A 24,353-nucleotide genomic window follows, 5' to 3' on the forward strand; every position below is an offset into this window, starting at 1 on the left:
TCCATCAAATCGTTTAACACTTGGCGGGCGTAATACACAGCAGGAGCAGCAATAGGATTTTAAGAAACACCGGAGTATCCACGCACAGTTTAAACGTACATTCCTGGATACTGATTTCGGTTCAGTCTGTTCCATGTGTGATCGGCTTTGGTTCAAGAACGATGTGAAGATTTTAGCAGCTCCAGATCACGTTCTTCTTCAAACTGCATTTCCAAAGGAAGATGTAAGTCAAATGTCGGCCTTTAACAGCTGCCGTAACTCTTTCAAGAACAAAGTGATTCCGGCTCTATCGAAGTCAAATGGTTTTAAATATCATCCGATGCCATAGAAATTGCCGAAACTAGATTTGGTAACGGAACGTCTCATATCTCCGAGGTTCCCATTCATGAAGATTCATCGCCTGCGGCATTCATGCGGTCAATACGGGATCCTCGTCCAAGTGATAAATGCTCACCTAAAGAAGTTTCACTTAACTTCCGCTATGCATGCTCGGCACACACATTTTTTTAAAATTAAAGTTGCTCCCAGGACTAATTGGGAATATTTGAAAGTAACATGGTATTATAAATAACAAATTAGTTGTTGTACGCAGTGAGTTTCATCTCAGGCGCGTTAGCAAATAGTGATAATTCCTGATTTGTAGAAAAATAAATGCCGGATTTCTATTGGTCCGATTTTAATGAAATTTGGAATGACTCGACAAATCTTTCTAAAAGAACCAAATACAAAATTTTTGAAAATTCATCCATTAGGAGTCGAATTATTACATGTGGACGGACGGACAGATGGCCATGCTGAAGATAATAGGCTCTTTATGCATACGTGTATATGTTAACATGCCTAAAAAAAAGTACCTGTTTCACCGACATAAAAATTATAACTTGTGAATGAATTCGGCCCTTTATCTACGCTAAAATAGACAAACAAATATTTTGACAGATTCTGAAGAGAATAAAAAATTATAAAAATTAAAAAAAACTAAACAATATTAATCCTTAACTAGCCTTTTGTGTTCACTCTTAATCGCTAACAACAGCGTCAGAAAAAGAGAGAGAGAGATTTTACTGATATAAATGTTGTAGCCATATTCCCCAACAAACTAGAGGAATATGGCATTTTATAAAGCGTCTAATAAAATATTTATTTGTTTTATCTTGGTAAACAAATAACACAGTTGACTCAGATAGATGTATAAATGTTTAACACATTTTGTAATGCAATTTTTGTTATATAAATGAAACTACATTGGGCAGAATTAAAAAGAAAAGTGAATAAGTTGCCATATTCCCTGATCTTAATGTCCTCTTGGCGTAGCTATCCGATTTCAGACGGAATAATAGGGTTCCCCCATGAATTATTCCGATTATTCAGGGTATTTAAACCCGCACACCACGTACGTCGCCGTGAACGCACTTGTACAAGTACAGTGCACGATAAAGATCACATTTATTATCCGGGGGAGTATGCAATTCAGCGAGAGAATGAACAAATGACGCGACATAAAAAACTTTGAGCACGGTATGATAGTTTACGCCAGACGTTTCGGATACTACTACTATACTGGGAGCGTGCACACGAAACAGTATCCAAAGTAGGGGCACCTGAACAAGTGCTACATGTAACTTACAGAACTATTCTGAATGGCTGGAAGAGGCACCTCAAGCATTTCCTGGCTGCTTAGGATGCTAACTTTCTTCTAAACGGGAAAGAAAAAAACTTGTGGATTTCAGCAGAAAGGGGTAGAGGCATATTTGGCTTATTCATTGGTGATGAATCTGCATTCATCACCATTGGTCGCCCACCTCTGTCTTTTTTAGGTGCGGTATCCACAGCTGAATACAATATTCCAAATGAAGTGTAACTAACATCTTATAAAGAGTGGTTGCCATTTTTTGGACCATACATGCAACCGATCTTTTTGAAGCAACATAGCCGGGCTCGAATTGTTAACCGTCCTTCTCACCACTTTCAAATCATCAGAAAACTTTGATAACTTCTCTTGAATACCCCCAATATACCTTTAATATAAATTAAAAAGATGATTTGACCCAAAACTAATACACTAATCCCTGAGAGAGATCCTACTTGTCAAGCTGGTACGCCCTGAAGACTGACCATTTATGACAACCCTCTGTCTTCTGTCTTTTAGCTAACTTGCAATCGAGCGTCTTACCAGTAACTTCAACATCTTCCAGTTTACATAGCAGCCTTTCATGTATTTGTTACTTGCATTCAACTGCTTAATGACTACATCATAGTATTTTACCAAACTGAGCAGGTGTGAAATTCGGAATCACTTCATTATTTGTAATTTTCCCATACTTTTTTTTTTTTTTGCACAATTAAATTCCAACCTCACCTTTATCCATTTTGGCTTCCTACAATCTCGAAATTTGATCAAAGGCATGAATACATCTGTAGCCTCAAGGATAAATCTCTTGAAAATATCCGATAGTATATTTGTATCCAGTTAGAGCCCAAGTTGAAATTAAAGGTATGGCCTTTGGCAAAATACGTTTCTTTAGATACAACTAATTTTATGGAAATTGTTTGTTTGTTAGGAGCATTAGCAACTAAGGCCATATTGCTCCGGGGATATGCGGTGGTCATTCCCTGACCTTTCCGCATCCTCCGTATTTGATGGTCACGGGCTCGAACCTCGGTCTAATCAAGAAGCGTGTGCTACGCACTGCTGCTCCTGCCCACCTGGCTACGGAGGCGCCTCATTTTATGGTATTGTAGCCATTGTCTGCTATTTTTATGGTATTGTAGCCATTGTCTGCTATTGGTTTCTCCACCGTTAAGTGTTTGATGCACTTAGGCTCCTTAGTAAGAACCAGATCTAGGATATCAGAGCCCCTTGTACTCTTTCGGACATATTGGGATAGGTATCGATCATCCATTCGTGACACATGTTGGGTCACCTGATAAATAGTTACGTCCGGCAAGATAATGCGCCACATAAAAAGGTGTAGATCGCGCATGATTTTTCTGGAAGCATGGCAGTAACTTTATCGTACGTCATTAGCCTGTTGAGCCAGTAAACCTCAAAAGGATGAAACATCTGTGGGACGAGGCAGAACGAAATGTTCTTGGTAGGGATCCGCCACCGTATGATCTGAGGCAAGTGCAAGACGCGACGTGTGTGTGTGCGCGGGCGCGCATCACACAACTAAAGCTACATCTATGAAGCATCAGTAGTATATTGTGCCTGCCAGAGAATAATGGGCAGTGGCTTACCTCCTAGCGGTGTGTACGGGCAACGTGGGGTCCCATTATGGGTCCTGCGGCTGAAAGCCAGACCACAACTACAACAGAAATCAACATAATATTTCTCATACCACACAAAATACTTTCGTCTGGCTTTTGCAGAGTAATGTATACTTCACAAGAGTACTTATGGCGCCGTTGTGAAAAAATACCGGTGGCGCCCCCTCCCCAAACTCTTTGTGCATTATGTTGCATATACATGTATTCTGTGATCGGTTTTGCCTGTTTACTGGAAGAAAACCACAGTTTCTGGGAGATAAAATCATGCAACCCTCTCCAGAGGCCGACTAAATCGACCACGTTGCGAAAAACACCGACAAAAGTTTCTCGTGCCATCGCCATTGACGGGATTCAAACGCAGATCTTTTACACGGGGTGTAGGAGGAATGCGATTATAACCACTATGCTACTGCGAGGGCATTAGATCGGTGTTTATAATAAACTGGTCACGCAGTGTATATTATATATTTCCATTATCATCATCATTTGTTCCACAATAAATTAATATATATAAACTAATTACAAATAACTGCAACTGCATGAACTAAATGCAAATTCCAAATAATTAGAATAAACTAACTTGGAGTATAAGTGCCATTATTATACCAGTTATTTAGTTAGTATGCTGTTAAAATGCCATCACCCGAGATGAACAGTAAATATTCTTTCAGACAGTTCATAGTGCGTGATGCCACAGTCAACCAATAGCACCTATTACACCTCAAATGGAATTGTGTGGAGTGCAGTGGAAAGGGCTGTTATTATTTATAGCTGGCCACGTTGACAAAGAATGTTTTTACTCAAGCAAGGACCCACAAAATATGCAGCAGGCATGACTTTTCATCAAACCCTCGACATACAAGTGGAACAACTTTTGAACTTATAGCTGTCATTAATACACAGGGAAACAAAAAGGTTTATTTTTCCATTATAACCTTGTCATTCACGTTTAAATCAGGTCGTTTTCTTTTCGATATACTATTCTTCTTTAATTTGTGTTCATCAACAAGTTCTTATTACATCTAAAGAAGATTGATGGCTTATATGACTGTTGAGTCAATCGATTATCGCCATCAGCTCAGCTTACGTAAACATTACGTCATGCCTTCTTCTTCTTAATCCTAATAATTAAACGAGGTACAAATATCTTGTAATGGTTTTACGTTTCTTACCACATTTGTGCGTGTTAAGTCGTCGATAGATTACTTCTATTCCACGCTGGTCTGTATGAAAGATAAAACGGCCTGGTAAACCGCACACCCTTGTCTGAGACCAGCTAACTCAATCCAGAGTGAAAAAGCCATTAGAAGTTCCTCGGTTCTTCGGCGACATTCGAACAAAGAATATTTCCGAACAATTGGCATACCCCTACCTCACCACAAAGGCGTTTATCTAACTTCAATTAAGGCAAAAGCACGTAATCAATGAGAACTTAATTACATTATACGTTCATCAAAATTTTCGGAGTAAACACAGATGTACGTTTATTCAGAAAAAAGCCTTACGGAGGGGGGGGAAAACATACTATTTAGTTTTCTGTCTTACTAAGCTTAACGTTTTAAAGAGTTAAAAGCAATGCTTAAACTGCACTGTGTATATAGACAAAAGCACGGTTTATATATTCAAGGCGCCTATCTAAGTTAGATAACAAGCTCAAGGTTCCCCCCTCGTGGCATCAGGGGCCCAATTATATCCACCAAGATCAAAGGGCATGCAACCTATGACCGATCAGGTTCGCACACTCGGACGCCCTCCTTAACCAATCTCGGCTCTCCTGACTGTCGACACCCAGCGTGGTGGTACCGTCGACGGATGAACAATTCACAATCAATCATAACGCCTGTCAAACGAGACAACTCTTTATTGCGCCGGCCCGTCAACTGGGATTATCCCACAACACAACGCCCTGTTGGACTCTGAAATGATGGAGTTAACATTTTCATTAGAGGCGTGGAACGGCACGCTCGTACGACTGAGCACATATTAATGTTTATGGCATCCTGTAAATAATAAGGCAAAACCTGAAATGATGTAGTGGATGAATGAAGGTAACGAATGCACGAAGTTCTCCTGTATATGATAAATAATAATTTGCATTGGAAACATTCCAGAGGCGCTTCTTTTTTGTCGTCTCTCGCATTTATTAATTGTAAATCTTAATCAAGGATATATTACAAAAAAAAAAAAAAAAAAAACTCGACATCATACACATGTACTTCCCCTTCAATTAGCTCACTAATTCAGGATAGTAAAAAGCTTGAATGCTTGAAAAGATGATGACAACTTTAGTTCTATTATGAGCGAGGTTGGGTTGCTCATATTTTAGAAAATCAAAGCTACAACTGGAACTAAGAAAACGGCTTCTTAAATCGCGTATACAGTGCGCGAGAATTTAAAGAGTGGAGGTGTCTGATTATCAAATTTAAAGTTTTTCAGTAGACTGCAATTCTGAGCCTTACTGACAAGATGTTATCGTACTAATAAGGTTTGCAGAAGACTAGATGATTAAAAACATAGTGCATTAGTTTTTACAATTACATCTGGCCACTATAACATCCTTGGGGAAGAAGACGGTACGTCTTCAAAATGTTTCTTGATTAGCAGGCCGAACCTTTCTGAGGAACCGGAGCAGAGATAAACAAGAGTTCTGAAAATAGTACGCATGTTCATGTGTATTTTGTACAATAACCCATAGTTATACTGTATATTGTTTGAACGGTACGGTGCGTACATAATGTAACTATATTAAAAAAGAGAGGAATGAAGCACTTTTAATCTAAATATCTGTTTATTTCCTGTTGTAAATGATGTACAGAGAGAAATCAGACGTTTCGTGATATGTTCTTACCACTTCATCAGGGATTGCAAAGAAAACAAAAAAAAAAGGGAGGATGAAATTTTTATAAGTTGCTATAATAAATTATTATTATTTGATAACAGAGAGCTATTAAGTGCTCAATAATTCCTATATTCTATTATATTGTGAAATCAACAGGGATTACCTTTATTTTTGATATAGGATTGCTTCTATTTCGACCAACTCTCCTAGTCCAACGCATTAAAAATTAATTGTAATGGCGATATACTTATAAAACTTATAAAAAATTATTAAACATCTGTCCCACTGTCAGAACAACAGTGAATCAAACCCCACAGTCTCAATATCGAGCGCTCAACACAACCCCAGTTTTCAACCACCATACCTCTGCCAGCAAGGAAAATATTACGTCTATCAACATTAAATTTAAAATTTAGAGTCTAAAAAGCAACATTGTCTTATGTAGTATTTATTGTTCTTCACGCATGCGCATAAATGACCAATCGTCCGAAAACACACAATGGTCTACGGATATTAATTGAATTATTACACAACTTCATCTTTAGGGTTTCCGCAATAAGTAATTTATAGTAGTTATGTTGAATATTTATAAACTTTTATTTCCTTAAAGCCGAATGAATGTTGTTCATTTATTGCATGAAATGAAAGTTCCGAAGCATTTGATCGACCCACCCGAACTGAAAAGGAAAGAAGACAAAAAATGCTCCATATGCAGCTAAGCATTTTAGATTATCTAAATTTTAAAATTTAATATTGATAGACGTAATATTTTACTTACTGGCAGGTGGTTGAAAACCAACCAAGGTTGTGTTGAGCGCTGGATATTGAGACTGTGGAGTTTGATTCACTGTTGTTCTGACAGTGGGGAAGATATTTAATAATTTTTGTAAGTTTTATATCGTCATTACAATTAATTTTTAATGCGTTAGACTAGGAGAGTTGGTTGAAATAGAAGCAATCCTATATCAAAAATAAAGGTAATCCCTGTTGATTTCACATTATTATTATTATACGTTACTTTCAAAAATTATAAATTAAGTTTGTATTTGAATACATTTTAAGGATAGATTTGAAGACCATATATATCAAACTTTGGCTATTTAATATATTTAATTCTAATCTATACTCAAAGTGCATTTCATTAATATCTATTCTTAAAATGTGTTCAAATCTAATGTTAAATGATAATTTTTGTAATTTGCAATAATATAGTATAGCAACTAATAGTGATTTTCCTCCTTTTATTTGCTGCTTTGCCAGTCAACGATGAAGATGTTGGAAAATACCACCGTTATCACCACGATTTCCATCTGTATATAATTTCCAACTGAAAATAAACAGATATTTAAATCTAACGTAGATAAAAAGTTACTTGATTCCTCTCTTTTAGCTCCTAGTTAAATTGGAAAATTAATCTGGAAACCCCATGAAAAGTAAAGAATTCAAAATTGACTGTCGCCGCCAAAATAATGAAATGAAACCACTAGCATGACAATATAAGAAATTATATTAATAATAAAGATATACTAAAAAGTTAATTAACTAAAGAAAATAGTTGGATATTGTTCTCTAATTCAATTACCTTAAATCAGAAAGGATTTCCCAGGATGCCACTGATATCAATGAAAGTCCTTTCTGTTAGTGTCTGTACATAACACTGAAAGGGGAAAAATTGTAGTCAAAAATAAATAATTATATCGCACGTTGTAACTGATACATCGGGTTCCAAAGAGGTAGCACAGGGGTAGCATAGTTGGTAGGATCGTAGTCCTCCCCACACTGGGTGGAAAAGACTTGAGTTCGAATCCCGTCGACGACAGGAGGAATTTTTATGGGCCTTTTTCATAACGTTAAACCTGAGACCGACTGAGTTAGTCGGTCTCAGGTTTAACGTAGACCGACTGAGTTAGTCGGTCCCAGGCGAGGATAGTATGGTTTTTCTCTCCCGAAAACTCGGATTTTTAGTCCAGCAAAACAGAAAATCGACCTCAGAACACACACAGTATACACGGAGTAACGTGGCCTTAGTTGCCGATGCTCCTAAAACCCAACAACAACCAAAGAGAGTCCATATAAATTACTAAAATCACAATAAACAACATGCAAGTCGCATACTGCATGAACCAAATGACAGTACAGTTTAAAAGAGCAAGTTATTTATTTACGTTCACAGGATTTACAAACATATAAGGATTAAAACCAAAGTGGTTGCTAATGGTTTTACAGGCACCCATTAAAGAAATTGTGCAAAATAACCAAGATGAGAACCGCTAAATTATCCTGACTTTTGAATTCTACTGTATAGGCTGTATGATATTCAAACAGCCCGACTTGCACATAAAAAGTGTATCCACACGTACGCAATGAATATATGTAAGAATCAGCGTATACGCGATAAAACTATGATTAAAAATGGATAATTAATTTATTAATAGCATCAGAAACACTACAATCACAATAATAAGTAATCGTGAACCTGAAGAAAGGTTCTAATACTGAATTATCCATATTTTATAATTGTTTCTCTTCATTTTTTGTTATTTTGTTTAAATTGTTTCACTTTATATTTTTAAACTGTAAAATTTATAAATCCTATCATTTTATAACATGGTTGCTAATATTTATAATTATCCTTGATTAATTATCATATTTATAACACTATGTAACAAATTTTCGGAAAAAAAAAAAAGGTTATTTATATCAACTTTTTTATTTCCTTATGATTTTGAGTATGTTGGGCCACCGTTCGCATGGAGAACATCCGCTATTCGCCTAAGCATTGACTCCACTAGATGTCTAAAGAGGTCCAGAGGAATCTGCAAGGCTTTCTGCAGTGTCAGAATAGATGATGGTTGCATGTCCATAGGCCTCACTTCCAGTTCCAAAACATCCCACAGGGGTTCAATTGGATTGAGGGCAGGCGAATTTGAAGGACAATCAAGATGGGTGATATCCTCACTATGTTCCTCGAACCACTCGTGCACAGAGCGGGTTCGATGACATGGAGCATTATCGTCTTGGAAGATCCCGTTTCTGTCCGGAAAAAATGCAACGCAGCAGGGTGCACATGGTCTCCTAAAAGGTGCCGTTTGACCTCACCAGTGAAGCGTTGGTTCATACGCACCAGGGGTCCTAGTTCTTGCCAGAAAAACATGTCCCATATTAAGTAACCACCGTCACTTGTTAACAGGAGAGATTGCTTCTACAGGGATGGGATACACTTAAATAGAAAGGGTGCAAGAATATTTGCTGATGCTATCGAGGCAGTGTTAGGTGGGTCGGAAAACTGCTAGCTTGGGGGGAGACAAAGACCAATAGATTGACAGTAGCCACTGGCAGAGGTGAAAAAGATTCTTGCACTGCTTCTATTAGAATGAGCAGAAGCCTGAAAAACAAGATGCATGGTATTTCAGAGACTGCTGGGAGCCATTGTGGTACAAGTAAACACATGGGTTGTGTTAGGGTAGCTAAGAATAGAAACAGGTGCAGGTATACTTGCGTGTACACCAATGCTAGGAGTTTAGTAAATAAATTTGATGAATTTGAGTTATTGCTCAAAACATCGAAGGCAGATATTGTTGGGATATCAGAGACGTGGTGTCACACAGATATAAGGGATGCAGAACTGCAATTTGGGGAGTACAACGTCTACAGAAAGGATAGACAGGATAGGAAGGGGGGAGGTGTTATGCTATTAGTTAAGAAACACATAAAAACCAAGAAAGTGAAGCCAGTCGACATCGCTGGACAGTGCAGTGTGGAGTCAGTTTGGTGTGACATAAACATTGGGAGATCAAAATTGAGAGTAGGAGTGTGCTATAGGCCTAACGACTCTGATGAGTATAATAAGGAACTGTACAGGGAAATAGAGTGGGCCAGTAAATCAGAGTGTCTTATAATGGGAGATTTTAATTTCCCAGATATTGACTGGAATTTGGGGGCTGGATACTCACACACTAGCAGGGCTTTTGTGGATTTATTGGATGATTGTTTTCTACATCAGCATGTTCGGGAGGCAACTAGAGGGAGTAATACTCTTGATTTGATTATCAGCAGTGATTCTTCATGCATTAAGAATCTGCAGATAAATGAACCACTAGGTGGCAGTGATCACAGTGTGCTGAAGTGGGATTTACTCAAAGAGGTAACTACCATTAGGGGTAAAGAGAAGGGTTATTGCTTCCGTAAAGGCGACTACGATGGACTGAGACAGTATTTAAATTCTATACAGTGGGACCAACTGATGATGTTACCAACAGCAAATTCAAAATGGGAAGCATTCAAAGAACTTATCTTGGAAGCTACTAGGCTTTACATACCAACTAAGAAATATTGTTCAAGGTTTAGGCCAAAATGGATGTCAGATGAACTAATGAGGCATATGGCAGAGAAGAAAAATGCATGGGATACTTACAAATTAACACATGACACAGAAGCCTATGATAGATACAAGTTGATATGCAACCAAGTTACAAAGGAGGTTAGGCAGGCGAAGGCAGATTACGAGAAATCCTTGGCAAGGGATGCAAAGAAAAACAGCAAAGAGTTCTTTATTTATGTAAACTCTAGAAGGAAAGGGATGAATCAGATTGGTCCACTTGATATTGATGGGTCAAGTGTTGATGATCCTGCTCAGGTGGCTAACAAACTAAATGAATATTTTGCATCGACATTCACACATGAGGAGTTATTCAGCGAGGGGAATGCCAGAGGTGTATTCAACTCTAGCAGTAAGTTACAGAATCTTGAAATAACTGGGAGTAAAGTGGAGGAGAAACTGTTGAAGATAAACACAAGAAAGGCACCCGGGGTGGATGGGATCTATCCAGTTATATTAAAGGAGGCAGCAAAGGAAGTAAGCAAACCCTTAGCCATAATTATGAGAGCTTCCTTGGACTCAGGGGAGGTACCCATAGACTGGAAATTTGCAAATGTGACCCCAATTCACAAAGGAGGATCAAAGGCTGACACAAGTAATTATAGACCTGTGAGCTTAACTTCTGTTCCAGGAAAATTAATGGAGGCACTGGTTAAAGAAGCACTGCAGGATCATTTAGACAAGACTTCAGTTATAGCTCAGACACAGCATGGTTTTGTTAAGGGGAAGTCTTGCCTGACCAACTTGATTGGATACTATGATGCAGTCACAAAAGAACTGGATGCAGGGAATAACTTTGATATTATATACTTGGATCTTAGAAAGGCTTTTGATACTGTTGCACATGGAAGACTGCTACACAAATTGGAGCAGTGTGACATTGGAGGCAAATTGCTGCTATGGATAAAGGGGTAGTTGAGGGGGAGAAGACAGAGAGTGGTAATCAATGGACACTGCTCATCGTGGACTGATGTTATTAGTGGAGTCCCTCAGGGCTCAGTGTTGGGTCCATTATTGTTTTCTGTATTTATAAATGATATTGATGATGGTATATCGGGATTAATGTCCAAGTTTGCAGACGATACAAAGGTTGGCAGGGTTGTCAAGGACACTACTGACACTATGCTGCTGCAACAGGATCTGGAAAGGTTGAGCAGATGGGCTGAGAGGTGGCAAATGAAGTTTAACATTGACAAATGTAAAGTACTACACATGGGAAACAGCAACCCCAGAGCAACGTATCAACTCTGTGGTACAACACTGACAGTGGTAGAGAATGAAAGGGACTTGGGGGTGGTTGTGCAGGCAGATATGAAGTTCTCTGAGCAGTGCAGACGGGCTGCAAGAGTAGCTCATGGAGTATTGTCAATGATATACGGAATTTTTCCAGCAGGGATAAGGAGGTGATTATTCCATTGTATAAGGCGATGGTCAGGCCACACCTAGAGTACTGTATACAGGTCTGGAGGCCTCATTTCAAGAAGTATGTAGAGCTGCTGGAACGAGTACAGAGAAGGGCAACAAGATTAGTGAATGGAACAAAGGGGTGCTCTTACGAAGAAAGGCTTAAGTTTTGCAAATTACAGTGTCTGGAGACTAGGCACCAGCGAGGTGATCTGATAGAGGTGTATAAAGCCTTGAATGGTTTAAGCATGCTCAATGCTGATGGGATTCTTCCTCTAGCTCAGAATAATCACCTGAGAGGGCATAAATTCAAATTGAGGAAAGACAGATGTAGGATAGACGTGCGGAAATTTGTCTTTAGCCAGCGGGTGGTTGGTTGGTGGAACAGACTTCCATCCCTTGTGGTGGAGGTTGATAGCCTAAATAAGTTTAAGGCTCAGCTGGACAGGTATTTTGAACGAACAGAGGGGTGAAGTGGAAGTGGTTTTTTTTTTTTTTTTTTTTTGGCTGATGCTGCATAAGCTTGCTTTCTTGCATCAAATGCCTCTACTAATGCTAATGCTAAAACCTGTCTGGATAGCGGGCGCCATGAACTTGTATTGATTGCACTACACACAAAGGCGTCCATGGGCGCTCTGCACTGTCTTTGGATTTTTCTTTTCACTTAGTCTCCGCTCAGGAGACCCTGACGGAGACCAGTCACAGAACAATGAGCAGCCTGGATACCCCCCCAGGGTGTGTGCGTTCAATGTGGGGTCCCACCAGGGACCCCACATTGCCCGCACACACCTGTGGCCAAATGCCAAAAAGAACAACAAAATCCAAATCCAAAACAATACTGTACCACACACATTCAACACACAACATTTTTCTGGCATTTACAGAAGTACTGTATTTCTTCACAGCGTACATACGGTGCAGATGTGGGAAACCACAGGTGGCGCATGACCCTAACACTATGCATACTATGCACTATTCTACTAATGACAAAGAAGGCAAGGAAACATAGTGAAATCACCTTGAAAACCTGCAAGAACCCCAGTACCTTGAAGTTCCTATACACATCCAATTTATACTGGTCATACTTGATATTCTCTAATACATGCTTCACATTTCCGTAATCCTCTTTTATGAATGGGGTGTGCAACAGGAATCGATGAGTGTATATCCCCATTTTTAAGAAACACAGCTTTCAACCTTTTATTTATCTGAAAAGATACCACCCATTCAAGTCTAATGTCAACAAGTATCTTCTTCTGTCTTCCCAACCTTCAACTCACTCACTGTACGAAGTATTACAGGTTCTAATATCATTCGTGTATCGGGTTTCCATAAAACGTTTTTGGATTGTGAATAATACTAATTTCTTCATAAAGACCAATAAAATTATTTATTCATTCTTTTTCTCTCTCTCTCTCTCTCGATACGCTACAACTTTTCGATCAGCAGACTTTTTTTTTAAACTTTGATGTATCCACATACAAAAGTAGCAATCATGATGGTTGGTGGGCTCTCTCAATATTCGAGATGTAGCAAAAGACATACTGTCCCTCTAATGTTTACCAGCAACTACCACAAAAGAAATGTAGTAATCAACTTCTGTTTATTATCTTTAGGCATTCCGAAATAGGGTTCATATGCACTACAAAACTTAATGACACAATGATGTTATGTTTCACCTCTCACTTGTTTTGGAACTATCTGGAAATAACTTACGTTTAGAGCAATTCAAAAAAAAAAAAAAAAAAAAAGAAAGAAAGAAAGAAAGCACATGAATACTACAGGCTGCTATATATCACAGTATTCGTACGCACTTTTGAAATACATCTAAAAATCATAAAATCAAAATTTTTAATTGCAGCCTTAATAGGGATACTAATAATACACTATACTGATAACACTAAGGATACTGATAATGGTAATTTACGGAATGGTACCAAATAAGTAAGGACGCTGCTGAACTCCTCGCGACACCAGTTCTGTGATGACAAACATTTATTCGGGCTTACATTAAATTTATTTTATAAGCTTAATATTATTTTTTGTTTATTACAAGCCCTTAGCATTAAATTCTTTTTCGTAGTCAGCAAAAACATTTGGTGGCGCCAGGTGCAGATCAGTAGAGTAGAGTATTGATTCCGGAAGCTTTTGGATTCGCCATAGGTGGCACGCGACGCATTTCTAACATATTATGTTGTCACATGCTGCAAAGGAGGGTGATCAATATGGTCCTCCTTCCGTAACTTCGTTTTGACTAACCATATATATGGATATTATTAGTTTCATATATGCTAAATAACAGAGAAAAACCACTTGCCTGCCTTCCCCTCCTCTACACTACAAACTTGGAAATCAACCTTTTAGGCACACCTTGAATCAACAAAGGCGGCTACTCTGGATTCCATTCCATGATGACTGAAGCATGAATTTCAGAACCGAATGTTCTGAAACATCCTAACGAAATAAATTAGTGCCAACTTAAAAATCTAAAAGGAAGGTTCATCTCAGGAGAACTAGGGAACACAGGCGGGATATTTAAATTAAGTGCCGAAAAAAGTAAGATGTGACGCCAATATTGATTATACTGTTTATAAAGTGGGTGTGTTCTATGTTCGGTTTGTCTAATTTAAAGAATGGAAAAAACACAAGTTTCCAGGACAAAAATCGTGCAACCCTCTCAAGGGCATAAAATCTCTTATGTTTGGAAATGTGCGAAAAATCCCATAAATTCTTCCAGTCAGAAATCGAAAGCGTACCTTTTCCACGATGATGTGGAAAGGCAGTGATCGTAGACACAGTGCAAGCCGCGACAGGAAATCGAACATGATTTCAGCTCAACAATGGAGTAAGTACATATATACCCCAGGACACACACAAAATAGAGTAATTATTGATTTACTAAATCTGGGTACTCCATAAAAATCTCTCTCTTTCTCTATGTAACGCGCGTGTATCTAAATCAGTCCGGGAATTCAATTCTCAAACAGCGTTACACTGACGATATAAGATAGGAAAAAAAGAAAAGTCATATGGTTACACAGGATAAATAAGTACGTAATGTCATGTTGCAGTGTTACTATACATTTAATCTTAATTTGGCACTACAAAATCTTTATGAAGGAAACAAGATAAGAAACATCTGAGCCAACAGATACAGGAAAATGAGTCAATTTTACTTTAACACAGTGAAGAAAATTTCGGTCTCCTCTGTCTTTATCCCACCATAACTAACTATTATTTTCCCTTTTCAATCGACAACTTTATACGCGAAATGTACTGAACAGGAAACTCGTAGAGAACACACACGCAAACATTGAGAACTTTCGTTTTTTACCGTTATAACTAAAATCACAAAACACTACAGTAAATTTTCTTGTTTATACTTCGGGACGACTATATAAAGTCAGAGGAGTTCGCAAGACAGAGAGAATATAAGAGCATCACTGTATTTAACAATCACGTGCACTTGAATAGATAAACACATTAGATATTTTATTTCCATAAAATAATTTTATTCCATTAGAATTTACACTATAGTATATTTGACCTCCGGTGACAGTTGAGTGGATACGGTATTCCACCACTAGCCAGCCACTTATTTAAAAAAATCTAGATTTGATTCCCGTCTACGACTGGAAGAATGTCTAAAACCTTTCTCGTTTCTCGATTGGGGGCTAAGTGAGCTGATGCTGGGAGGAGGATGTAGGGTTCCCCCGTGAGATATTCCGGGTTTTTTTTTCAGCCAGCCCAGGCACAATTTCACAGCCACAGGAAATATAAAGCTACGGCAGGTTAGGCAAGCCGACAACAAATAATACAGCCAACCCAACTATACGGTTGGAAAACAACAGGAGAATAGCTTAAGCTTAACTATACTTCTGATGCAAGCTGAAAGAGTGAATTGCACCGATGGGCTGAATATGGATCCAGAAAAAGTTTAAGACTGGTTAAATATATGTTCAGACTAGCCTACATTTTTATTATAAAATGTGTAGGTATAACAGTAACAAAAAATATAGATCATATCGTTTGAATCGTATTATTACAAAACAAAGCAGTGCTACGTTTAATAAGGTTTCTAATTTTCATCGCATGTTTAGTATACGAACTAAGAAACCGCCGTTTTTTTGTGTTGTCAATAGATTATAATAGCTTGTAAAGAGAGTTTAGAGAAGGATGACCACATTGGTGATGGAACTAATCAATTCCATATGAAGAATATGGTCCTGGGGGAACAATAAAATGAATAGAGGAGGTGTATTTCTCATTGGAGCAGAGGGTCACCGTAGCCTGAGTGACCGTTGTTCAAGCCGCATGACCACTAAATACGGTAATGTTCTTGTATCTTTCTATATACAGTACTGTGAACTCCTCTGACCTTATGCGGTTGTCCCGGAGTATAAATAAAAAAAATATTTAATTTAAGAACCGAAGAAGAACAGAAGGCAAGATCTTAGAGATTAGGCGCCTCCGTAGCCAGGTGGGAAGGAGCAGCAGCAGCAGTGCGTAGCACACGCCTCTTGATTAGACCGGGGTTCGAGCCCCTCACCCCCAAATACAGAAGATGCGGAAAGGTCACCAGCGCATATCCCGGAGCAATATGGCCTTAGTTGCTAATGCTCCTAAAAACCAAATAACAAACAAACTTAGAGAATAGTACATTTATGAAGGAATGACTTCATGAAATTTACCTTTGAGCAGCGTGTTGTGGATTGTTTGTAATAAACTATCTCCCCCCCCCGCCAAGTAACCGATGCGAAGAGTTTCAGTTGAATAATAAAGAAAAATAAGATATGTGTTTACACTCTTCGGTACGGCAGCAAAGGCCCAGGGGATTATAAGGTGGAGAATACATGAACATCACTATATTTAGCGGTCATGTTGGCTCTAACCAAGGTCAACTTAATTACTTTTCTGGCGATGGGAAAGGGTTTTTTTTTTTTTTTTTGGCAGATGCTGAACAATTCCGCTTTCTTGCTCTATTTTAATCATTCTCATACTAATGCTATATTTGGTTGAATGCGTAGTGCTTTATTGTGTATTCAATCAATGTGCGAGATGTTCTCTAGTAACACCGCACTTTTGGATTGAAAAAGCTTTCTAAAAGTTACAAACTTTCTGGGGGATTTTTTTCCCTATTGTTTGCAAAATGAAAGCTTGTTTGTGTTTTTCTTTGGGGATTTTTTAGGTGCATCGGCATCTATGGCCTTAGTGCGCCATAAATATGGTATACACACAAAATGAAAGCATATAAATTAAAAGTAGCTTAGATGTATTGAAAAGTTGTTAGTTGCTGCTTAGGAAGTTCTATAAAACCATGAGAGAGAAAAAATAAATATTGAAGAAACCCATTCGGTATTACTGTAAAATGTCACTTAAGAGGTTTTTCACGGGCATGCTCTCCCTTATCAATTTAGATAATGCAATACCAAATGTACCAGTAGCGTCACCAGAAACGATTAGGCCCCGGGTGAGACACATTACAACCTCCCTCCTCTGTAAGGTAGATTCTGTGACAGGGATTCTACTAAGTGGACCCCTACTAAGATTGCGCTCAGGGGCTTTCGCGTCCCCTCCCCGTACCCCGGTACATACTTTCTTCAACACATAAAAATGCAATAATCTAAAGTTTACCTTGATTTGAAAAAAAGCTGTACATTTTCTACATTTACACCTCCTTTTTTATGTCAGTCTGTCAGAGTGAGGAAATCTGATAGCTGTGACATTTACTTGGATTACTGACGTACTTATATTTTTAAAATAACGGTATTAAAATGATATAATACTGAGAAGTTATATTAGAGTCGGCTAATCTTAAAAACGAGAATGTAACAGTGAAGGAACATGCTAAATTCATATACAAATTAGCGTAATAAAATTGGCTCAAAATTCTCACCCTCCCTGCCACACATACACACACATGCAACTTAAACACTAAGCAAGACTTGAAATACGAAACCAAGTTAATCTTTACTTTTTATATATTTCTTACAGGGACATCCCCTCATTCCGGAAACCACGATTTCCGCTTGTTGATTCGTTTAGCCACTGGCCACAACGGCTTACGTTCGCGAAGCGTCTTAATATTCTTTTTTTTTATATATATATATAAAAATATGCACAGGACAGTTTCGTGGAATAGTGTTGAATCGTCTGGCAGATTTACCCTCAGGTATAATAACACAAGTAGACGATTCACTAGAGAGCACATTAAATGTTTTGTGTGTGTGTGTGTGTGTGTGTGTGTGTGTGTGTGTGTGTGTGTGTGTGTGTGTGTGTGTGTGTGTGTGTGTGTGTGTGTGTGTGTGTGTGTGTGTGTCTGTGTGTGTTTTGTTTTCTCCTAAATAACTTGTTGACTTGGAATAACTAGAGTATTTCAGAGATGCTTTCCTTCATGAAAAGAACCTACATAGACAACTAAAATGTTTTGTTTCTTTAAAGGAAATAACCCATAAAAATAACCAAAATAACCAGTTTTCTTCACTCTATACAACAGTTAATTATCAGTGAGATGAACAGAACTGCTTATTATAAATTTGTACGCCAGAACTACTTTTGAACATTCCAGATTATAGCCATTTCTCATTTCGTACGCATCGCAAATTTTACTGTTCCTGATAATCAAGAGAGCACTTTTTTAGTAACCAACGAGATCTCACAATTAACAACTTATACCGAAGTAAGCCCAATTAAAACAAAACTGAGAGGCTGCAAAATTGAGAGGCATAAAAAAGTGATATAATGATCACCGAGAAGCGTTGTTAGAAAATGTACTGAGATTAAAGGAGGATAGGACTCCATAGGAAGATATGCATATTCAAAAGTAAATAAAAAAGGCTGTGGATTGGGTGAGTGTATCAAACCGTTGAGAATACTAATGAAAGCATCATTGGACTCCAGGAAGATCCCCTTGGACGTAAGAAGTGCTAATATCTCTACAATCCACAAAAGGTAGTGAGTGCAAAAGAGGAGGGAGATAATGAGGCCAATGAGTTTGAATTCTATGATAGGAGAAATCATGGAGTTGATGGTTAAAAATGCCATTCAAGACTATCTGGACAAGAATGGAATCTTCAATAGATCTCAGCATGAATTCATTAAGAGGAGGTCATTCCTGACCAATCTGGCAAATTACTATGATGTAGTCATTAAGCAGTTGGATGCAGATAACAATTTTTACATTATATAAACGGTCCACGGTCGCTCATGCTATACAGTATAAGCTGGAGTTACTAGTAAGATCCCAAGCTGGATTGCAGGCTGGCTAAAAGAATGGGAGCAGAAGGTTGTCATAAATGTTCAGTATTCAGAGTGGACCTGGGTAGCAAGTAGATCCCTCAGGGATCAGTGTTGGGTCCCCTCCTATTTCCAATTTTCATAAATTATGACAACTTACCATGAAAACCCACCTCAATGACATTTACGAGGATTTTCATGGTAAGCTGTCAATTTTTTCTGATGATTTGAAGGTGGAAAGGAAGTTAAAAATCCCAGTGGGGCCATGTTGCTTCACAAAGACTTGGATTGATTGCATATATGAAGCTGGATGTATGTTGTTGCTATGTGTACGCTATATCTAAAAATTTCATTAATTCATATATATCCCCCTCTACTTTTACTTTATCAACTGAATGCATCATGAATAGTTAAACTAATATAACAAACGTATCTGTGAAAAGATCTAAACCTTCCAAAAACTTCCTCATTCAAAAATGACAACCATAATTTAATGCTCCTAAATGGAAGGTTATGCATTTCGGGAACAGAAGTCCTACAGTCACCATATAAGCTGGGAGAAGCGTGCAGAAAGTGATTCAAGACAAAAAATAAAAAAAATAAAAATTTAAATTAGGTGTTATGATTCAATCTGACAGGAAATATTCCACACAATGTAAACATGCGGCTAGAAAGGCACATGATATTATCCTGTCAATGATTTATGGGACCTTTGCTATAGGAAGAAGGATATCATTATCCCTTTTTACAAGGCCATGGTTGGACCTCATTTGAAATATTATGTTCAGATCTGGAGGCCGCACCTTAAAAAAAAAAAAAAAAAACATAGAGCTTGTGAAGAGGGTTCATAGAGGGGCAACCAGATTGGTGAGAAGCACAACGAGATGCACATACGAAGAACACCTTTGTGGACTGCAAAGTTTGACAACCAGACATCTAAGGGGAGATCTAATTTAATTGTATAAGGCATTGAAGGGATTGGATAAAATGAATGCGAAAGGTCTGTTCTCTCGTGGGTAAGTCACAAACCAGGGAATACAAATAAACAACCAAACAACAACTAAAAATATCAAGGAATAACGGAAGACTGGATCTCGTGAAGTGTACATGTGGACAGTAGGTGTCTAACATTGGAATAAGTTGCCTCCCAACGTGGTGGAGGCAGTGAGACTAAGTTGAAAGCAGACTGGGATAATTACTTTGTGGAAATCTTACTAATACTATTAATACTAAAATATTAACTGAAAGGTCAGAATTTTTCAAGCAAAAATTCTCGTGATCCATAGTGTATTTTTCATGAAAAAATCACTCCTCACTTTAAATCAAATTTCATGTATGAGTGAATAACTGCTACTTTCTATGCATGCTGACGTTAAAAACGTCAGCATGCATAGAGAGTTGTTTTTAACTTAAAAGCTAAAAACAACAAGAAAAATATTTCAATCACTTTTAATTCAATCAACCAATGATTAAACTTTGTATTTTTTCCTGATGTTGCTGATATTTATAAGCGGTTCGAAATGTTATATGCACGATGGTTTGCAATTTCTCATTTCCTATAACCTATATAAACTTCGTGAGTTCCAGAAAAAAAAAAAAAAAGGAAGGATATGGGGTGGTTATAGTTACCTACGTCACTAATTTACCATTCTTTTATAGTCCGTGTTGCGGGTGGGGGAAAGAAATCTTATAACTTGCAACTACTATTTGCAAAAATCTTTCAACGCAGAAACAAGCATGCGTGATACTTTTATCCGATTAAATAGCGAGTCATTTTGACATGGCTGAAAAACTGCGTGATTCGCTGTTCTGTATTTTCTCTGTTTGCATAAAATTTGTATTACGTTTTAACATAAGCACAGGCACAAAATTTTGAATGCAAAATATTATTATTTATTGTAAACAAATCTTTTGATGAATAAATTATATTGTATTATTTATTGTAAACAAATCTTTCGATGAATAAATTATATTGTATTATTTATTGTAAACAAATCTTTCGATGAATAAATTATATTGTATTATTTATTGTAAACAAATCTTTCGATGAATAAATTATATTGTATTATTTATTGTAAACAAATCTTTCGATGAATAAATTATATTGTATTATTATTATTACTATCCTGGCAATATCAACATTAGACATGTCTCATTGCCTCTTTCGAAGAAGATTATCGACCTACATGGTAAAGTATCTGCTAAAATCTCACACTAAAATGTGCGGGAGCAGCATTAATGATAGAAAAATAATTCGAATAATATTAAATGGGCTGTTGGTAAAGTACAAAGCCATCTCAAAATATTTTGGGACATTTGCTGTGGATCATGACACAAGAAGATTTGTGGAAAAATTAACACAAGTGGAAAAAAGTCAATAAAATGCAGAGAAGACATGAAGGTCCTAGTTATTATTTTAACCTTTCGAATTACTATATCGCTAAATTATGAAACAAAATGAATGACTGAGAGTAAATGCTATTTTCGATATACACAAGATGAAAAACACACCGGTAACCTAGATACGCGTGCGTTCCTGCATTTTAACCAAAGAAGCTACACAACAGAAAAAATGACATTTGAAATCATTATATACGTAATTTGCATTACTTCTTCACCGCGACTACACCAATATTCTAAACCGGTGGTACGCATACTGTGGTCCGCAGAAAAGTTCTTAGAGTTCCGCGCGGAGATGGACTCTTTGCTCATTATGTGCACCATGAATAAGTTCTATATCAAAAGAAGATACAAACTCGCCCGTCATACCAAGTCTGATAAGTAGGTTATTAAGGGACTTACTTACCTGTGAAAAGGGATGCCGAGGAGCATTACGGAATTCTCTAGCATTTCCGGGGACTGAGGTACAAATGATTATGTATCGAGCGGACTACGTACAGACTGACAGACGGATTGAATTTTTACTTTTTTTTTTTTTTTTTTTTTCATCTGAAACTCATTTATTGTTTGTCAATGACAGTGTTTTATTATTGAGAACAATAAAACAAATGATATTTTATTTTAGGGATCCACCGATAAAGCTAGGAAGCAAAAGGGATCCAGGACCAAAAAAAAAAATTGGTGATATTTCACTAAACCATAAATAAAATATATCGATAAATAAAATAAGATCAATAAATAATAATAATAATAAATAAAGCAAGAAATTTATAGAAATAAGAAATAAGCAAGAAATTTATACTATCACAAAAAAGTAAACGACAAGCACTGAAGTAAAGTGGATTTAAAATTTGAGTAGACTAACAGTGTGAAAATTCCTTTCAACTTTAAAGTATTAAAAAAAATTAAGATGAAGTAAATAAAACAGATGGCTTACCTAATACTGGGCTCCCATCTGCCCTTGAATGATGCACATTTTTTCCACTAGCATAGTTTTGTAAGGGCAAAGGACTCTTCTCCTAAAAAAAAAAAAGAACATGGCATATTCATCACAAACAACTGACACATTTCAAGGCTAACGAGATTAAAAAGGAAAAAGAAAAACGCGACGAGACCACATGGCCTTAGGGCCAGGCTGGGTGCAAATTAAGAAGGCCTACCTCCTCACCCTCGATGACGAGACTTGACTTCAAATCGGTCAGATTTTCTGACGAGCGATTTTCCTCTTCTCCTTCGTCTTTAAACACCTTCATTTCATCGGAGGACGCTAAATCGTCGCTGCCGCCACTCCCTACGTGCGGCATCTTTCAAAGCTTTAATCGACGGCCGAATAAAGGCACAAATTCCAAAGGAAGCCCGACAATTCCATGCGACTGATCAGTACTACCAGCGACGAACTTGGAAATGAAGACCATCCCACACAAGTGCTCAACTTTCGGGCAAATCACAACACGGACGAAACAGTGACGAAGCCAACGAACCAATCGCACAGCGCGGGTGGTAACGCGCCCGTGACTCCGTCATGGCGGAGCAGTTAACTGTGGCGTTCGTTAAAGCCAGAGCCGATAGGACGTTGCGGCGCCTTCTCGCTTTCATTGACCCGGACGGGTTGCAAGACGTAAGATACGTTTAAACGGCGATATGATAGAATGACCTTTATAATCCTGTTTGCCCTCTGCTGTAAGAAGAAATAGTAAATACATTCTTAAATTCACATTATATTAGATTCAGTGTTTTCGGAGAAAATAAACAGTATAGTTTGACACTAGAATCAGCTACTACATCACAGGATCAGGCGGCTACATGAGTGTTATCAATGATATTTAGCCAGAGATTTACTTCATAATTATGATTAGGGAGAAACCTTGCTATCTGATAAACTGATAGTTGCTTTTCAGTGGAACATATAATTTGTGCCATTATCCCGCTACCACAGTAATTATATGCAATTCAATATTCAATAGAAAAAATAACACACACGCTCTCTCTCTCTCTCTCTCTCTCTCTCTAATTCTCGTCCCACACTTCGATTTTGAATGGTGTTTTGCTTAATGATAAATATTAAATAACTGAAAGAATATTTAATTTAATGCAAAATATCAGTATTGAATTCATCTTCACCCCTCAGAATGATTTCAGTGTAAGAATGATGATGGTTCGTATCATCACAATTCTTAAACTAGAATTAAACCCAATTTTTCATAATGATTGTCATCGCAGTTACTGGAGGCTTCAACAGAACTGGGTTTGTATATCGCTAAAGTTAGCCTAAACTGGCTTATTATTAGGAAAATTCTCGTCTTGACCACAAAGCTGGATTACACTTATCAATCCTGCTTAATACCTCTTTCCTCCTTTCTGAAAACCTCCCAAAGTGGAGGGGGGAAACGGATTAGGAAACACGTATAAAAGCCGGCTATGAACGCACCGGAACTATTGGTACATTTGACTATATTAATCTGGGAGAGGGTTTTTTTTTTTTTTTTTTTTTTTCCGCTGTTGTGCTTATTGCCTGTGAATACACATTCTGTTATCTGCTTACGGCATTGCCTGTATTGCAGAATCTTACAAAATCGATAAGAAGCCAAAAAAAAAAAAAAAAAAAGGAGGTGGGGGGGAAGATATTAAACGGCTTATAAGTTAAAACGATACGACTGTTTCCTTGGAACGTTAACGTATTCCTAAAGAATCATTAATGATACCTGATAATAAAAATACCAACAAAACAAAAAAATGAAATCTCTTTTAACAACAACGAATATCTTACGAATATAGTATTAACATCAACATATTGGTTATGGACCGTATTAATATCGATATCAGTTA

The 24,353-nt window shown here is 37.6% G+C and overlaps 1 protein-coding gene across 4 annotated transcripts in view; it reads right to left on the bottom strand.

Annotated features, from left to right (window-relative positions):
- LOC150081658 (protein pangolin, isoforms A/H/I/S-like) overlaps positions 1-22,889 on the bottom strand; it is a 558,802-nt gene extending 535,913 nt beyond the window's left edge. For all 4 annotated transcript variants that reach the window (XM_090379518.1, XM_090379517.1, XM_090379522.1 and 1 more), the window contains exons 1-2: positions 22,688-22,889; positions 22,465-22,546 (exon numbers count right to left, since the gene is read on the bottom strand). In XM_090379518.1, the coding sequence (XP_090235644.1) occupies positions 22,465-22,546; positions 22,688-22,831 (226 nt within the window). In that variant the 5' untranslated portion in view covers positions 22,832-22,889. The remainder of the gene's footprint in view (positions 1-22,464; positions 22,547-22,687) is intronic.
- Between the last annotated feature and the right edge of the window lie 1,464 nt (positions 22,890-24,353).

Source organism: Mastigoproctus giganteus, chromosome 8, assembly GCF_048544385.1.
Source record: "Mastigoproctus giganteus isolate SK-2022 chromosome 8, ASM4854438v1, whole genome shotgun sequence".
NCBI lineage: Eukaryota > Metazoa > Arthropoda > Arachnida > Uropygi > Thelyphonidae > Mastigoproctus > Mastigoproctus giganteus.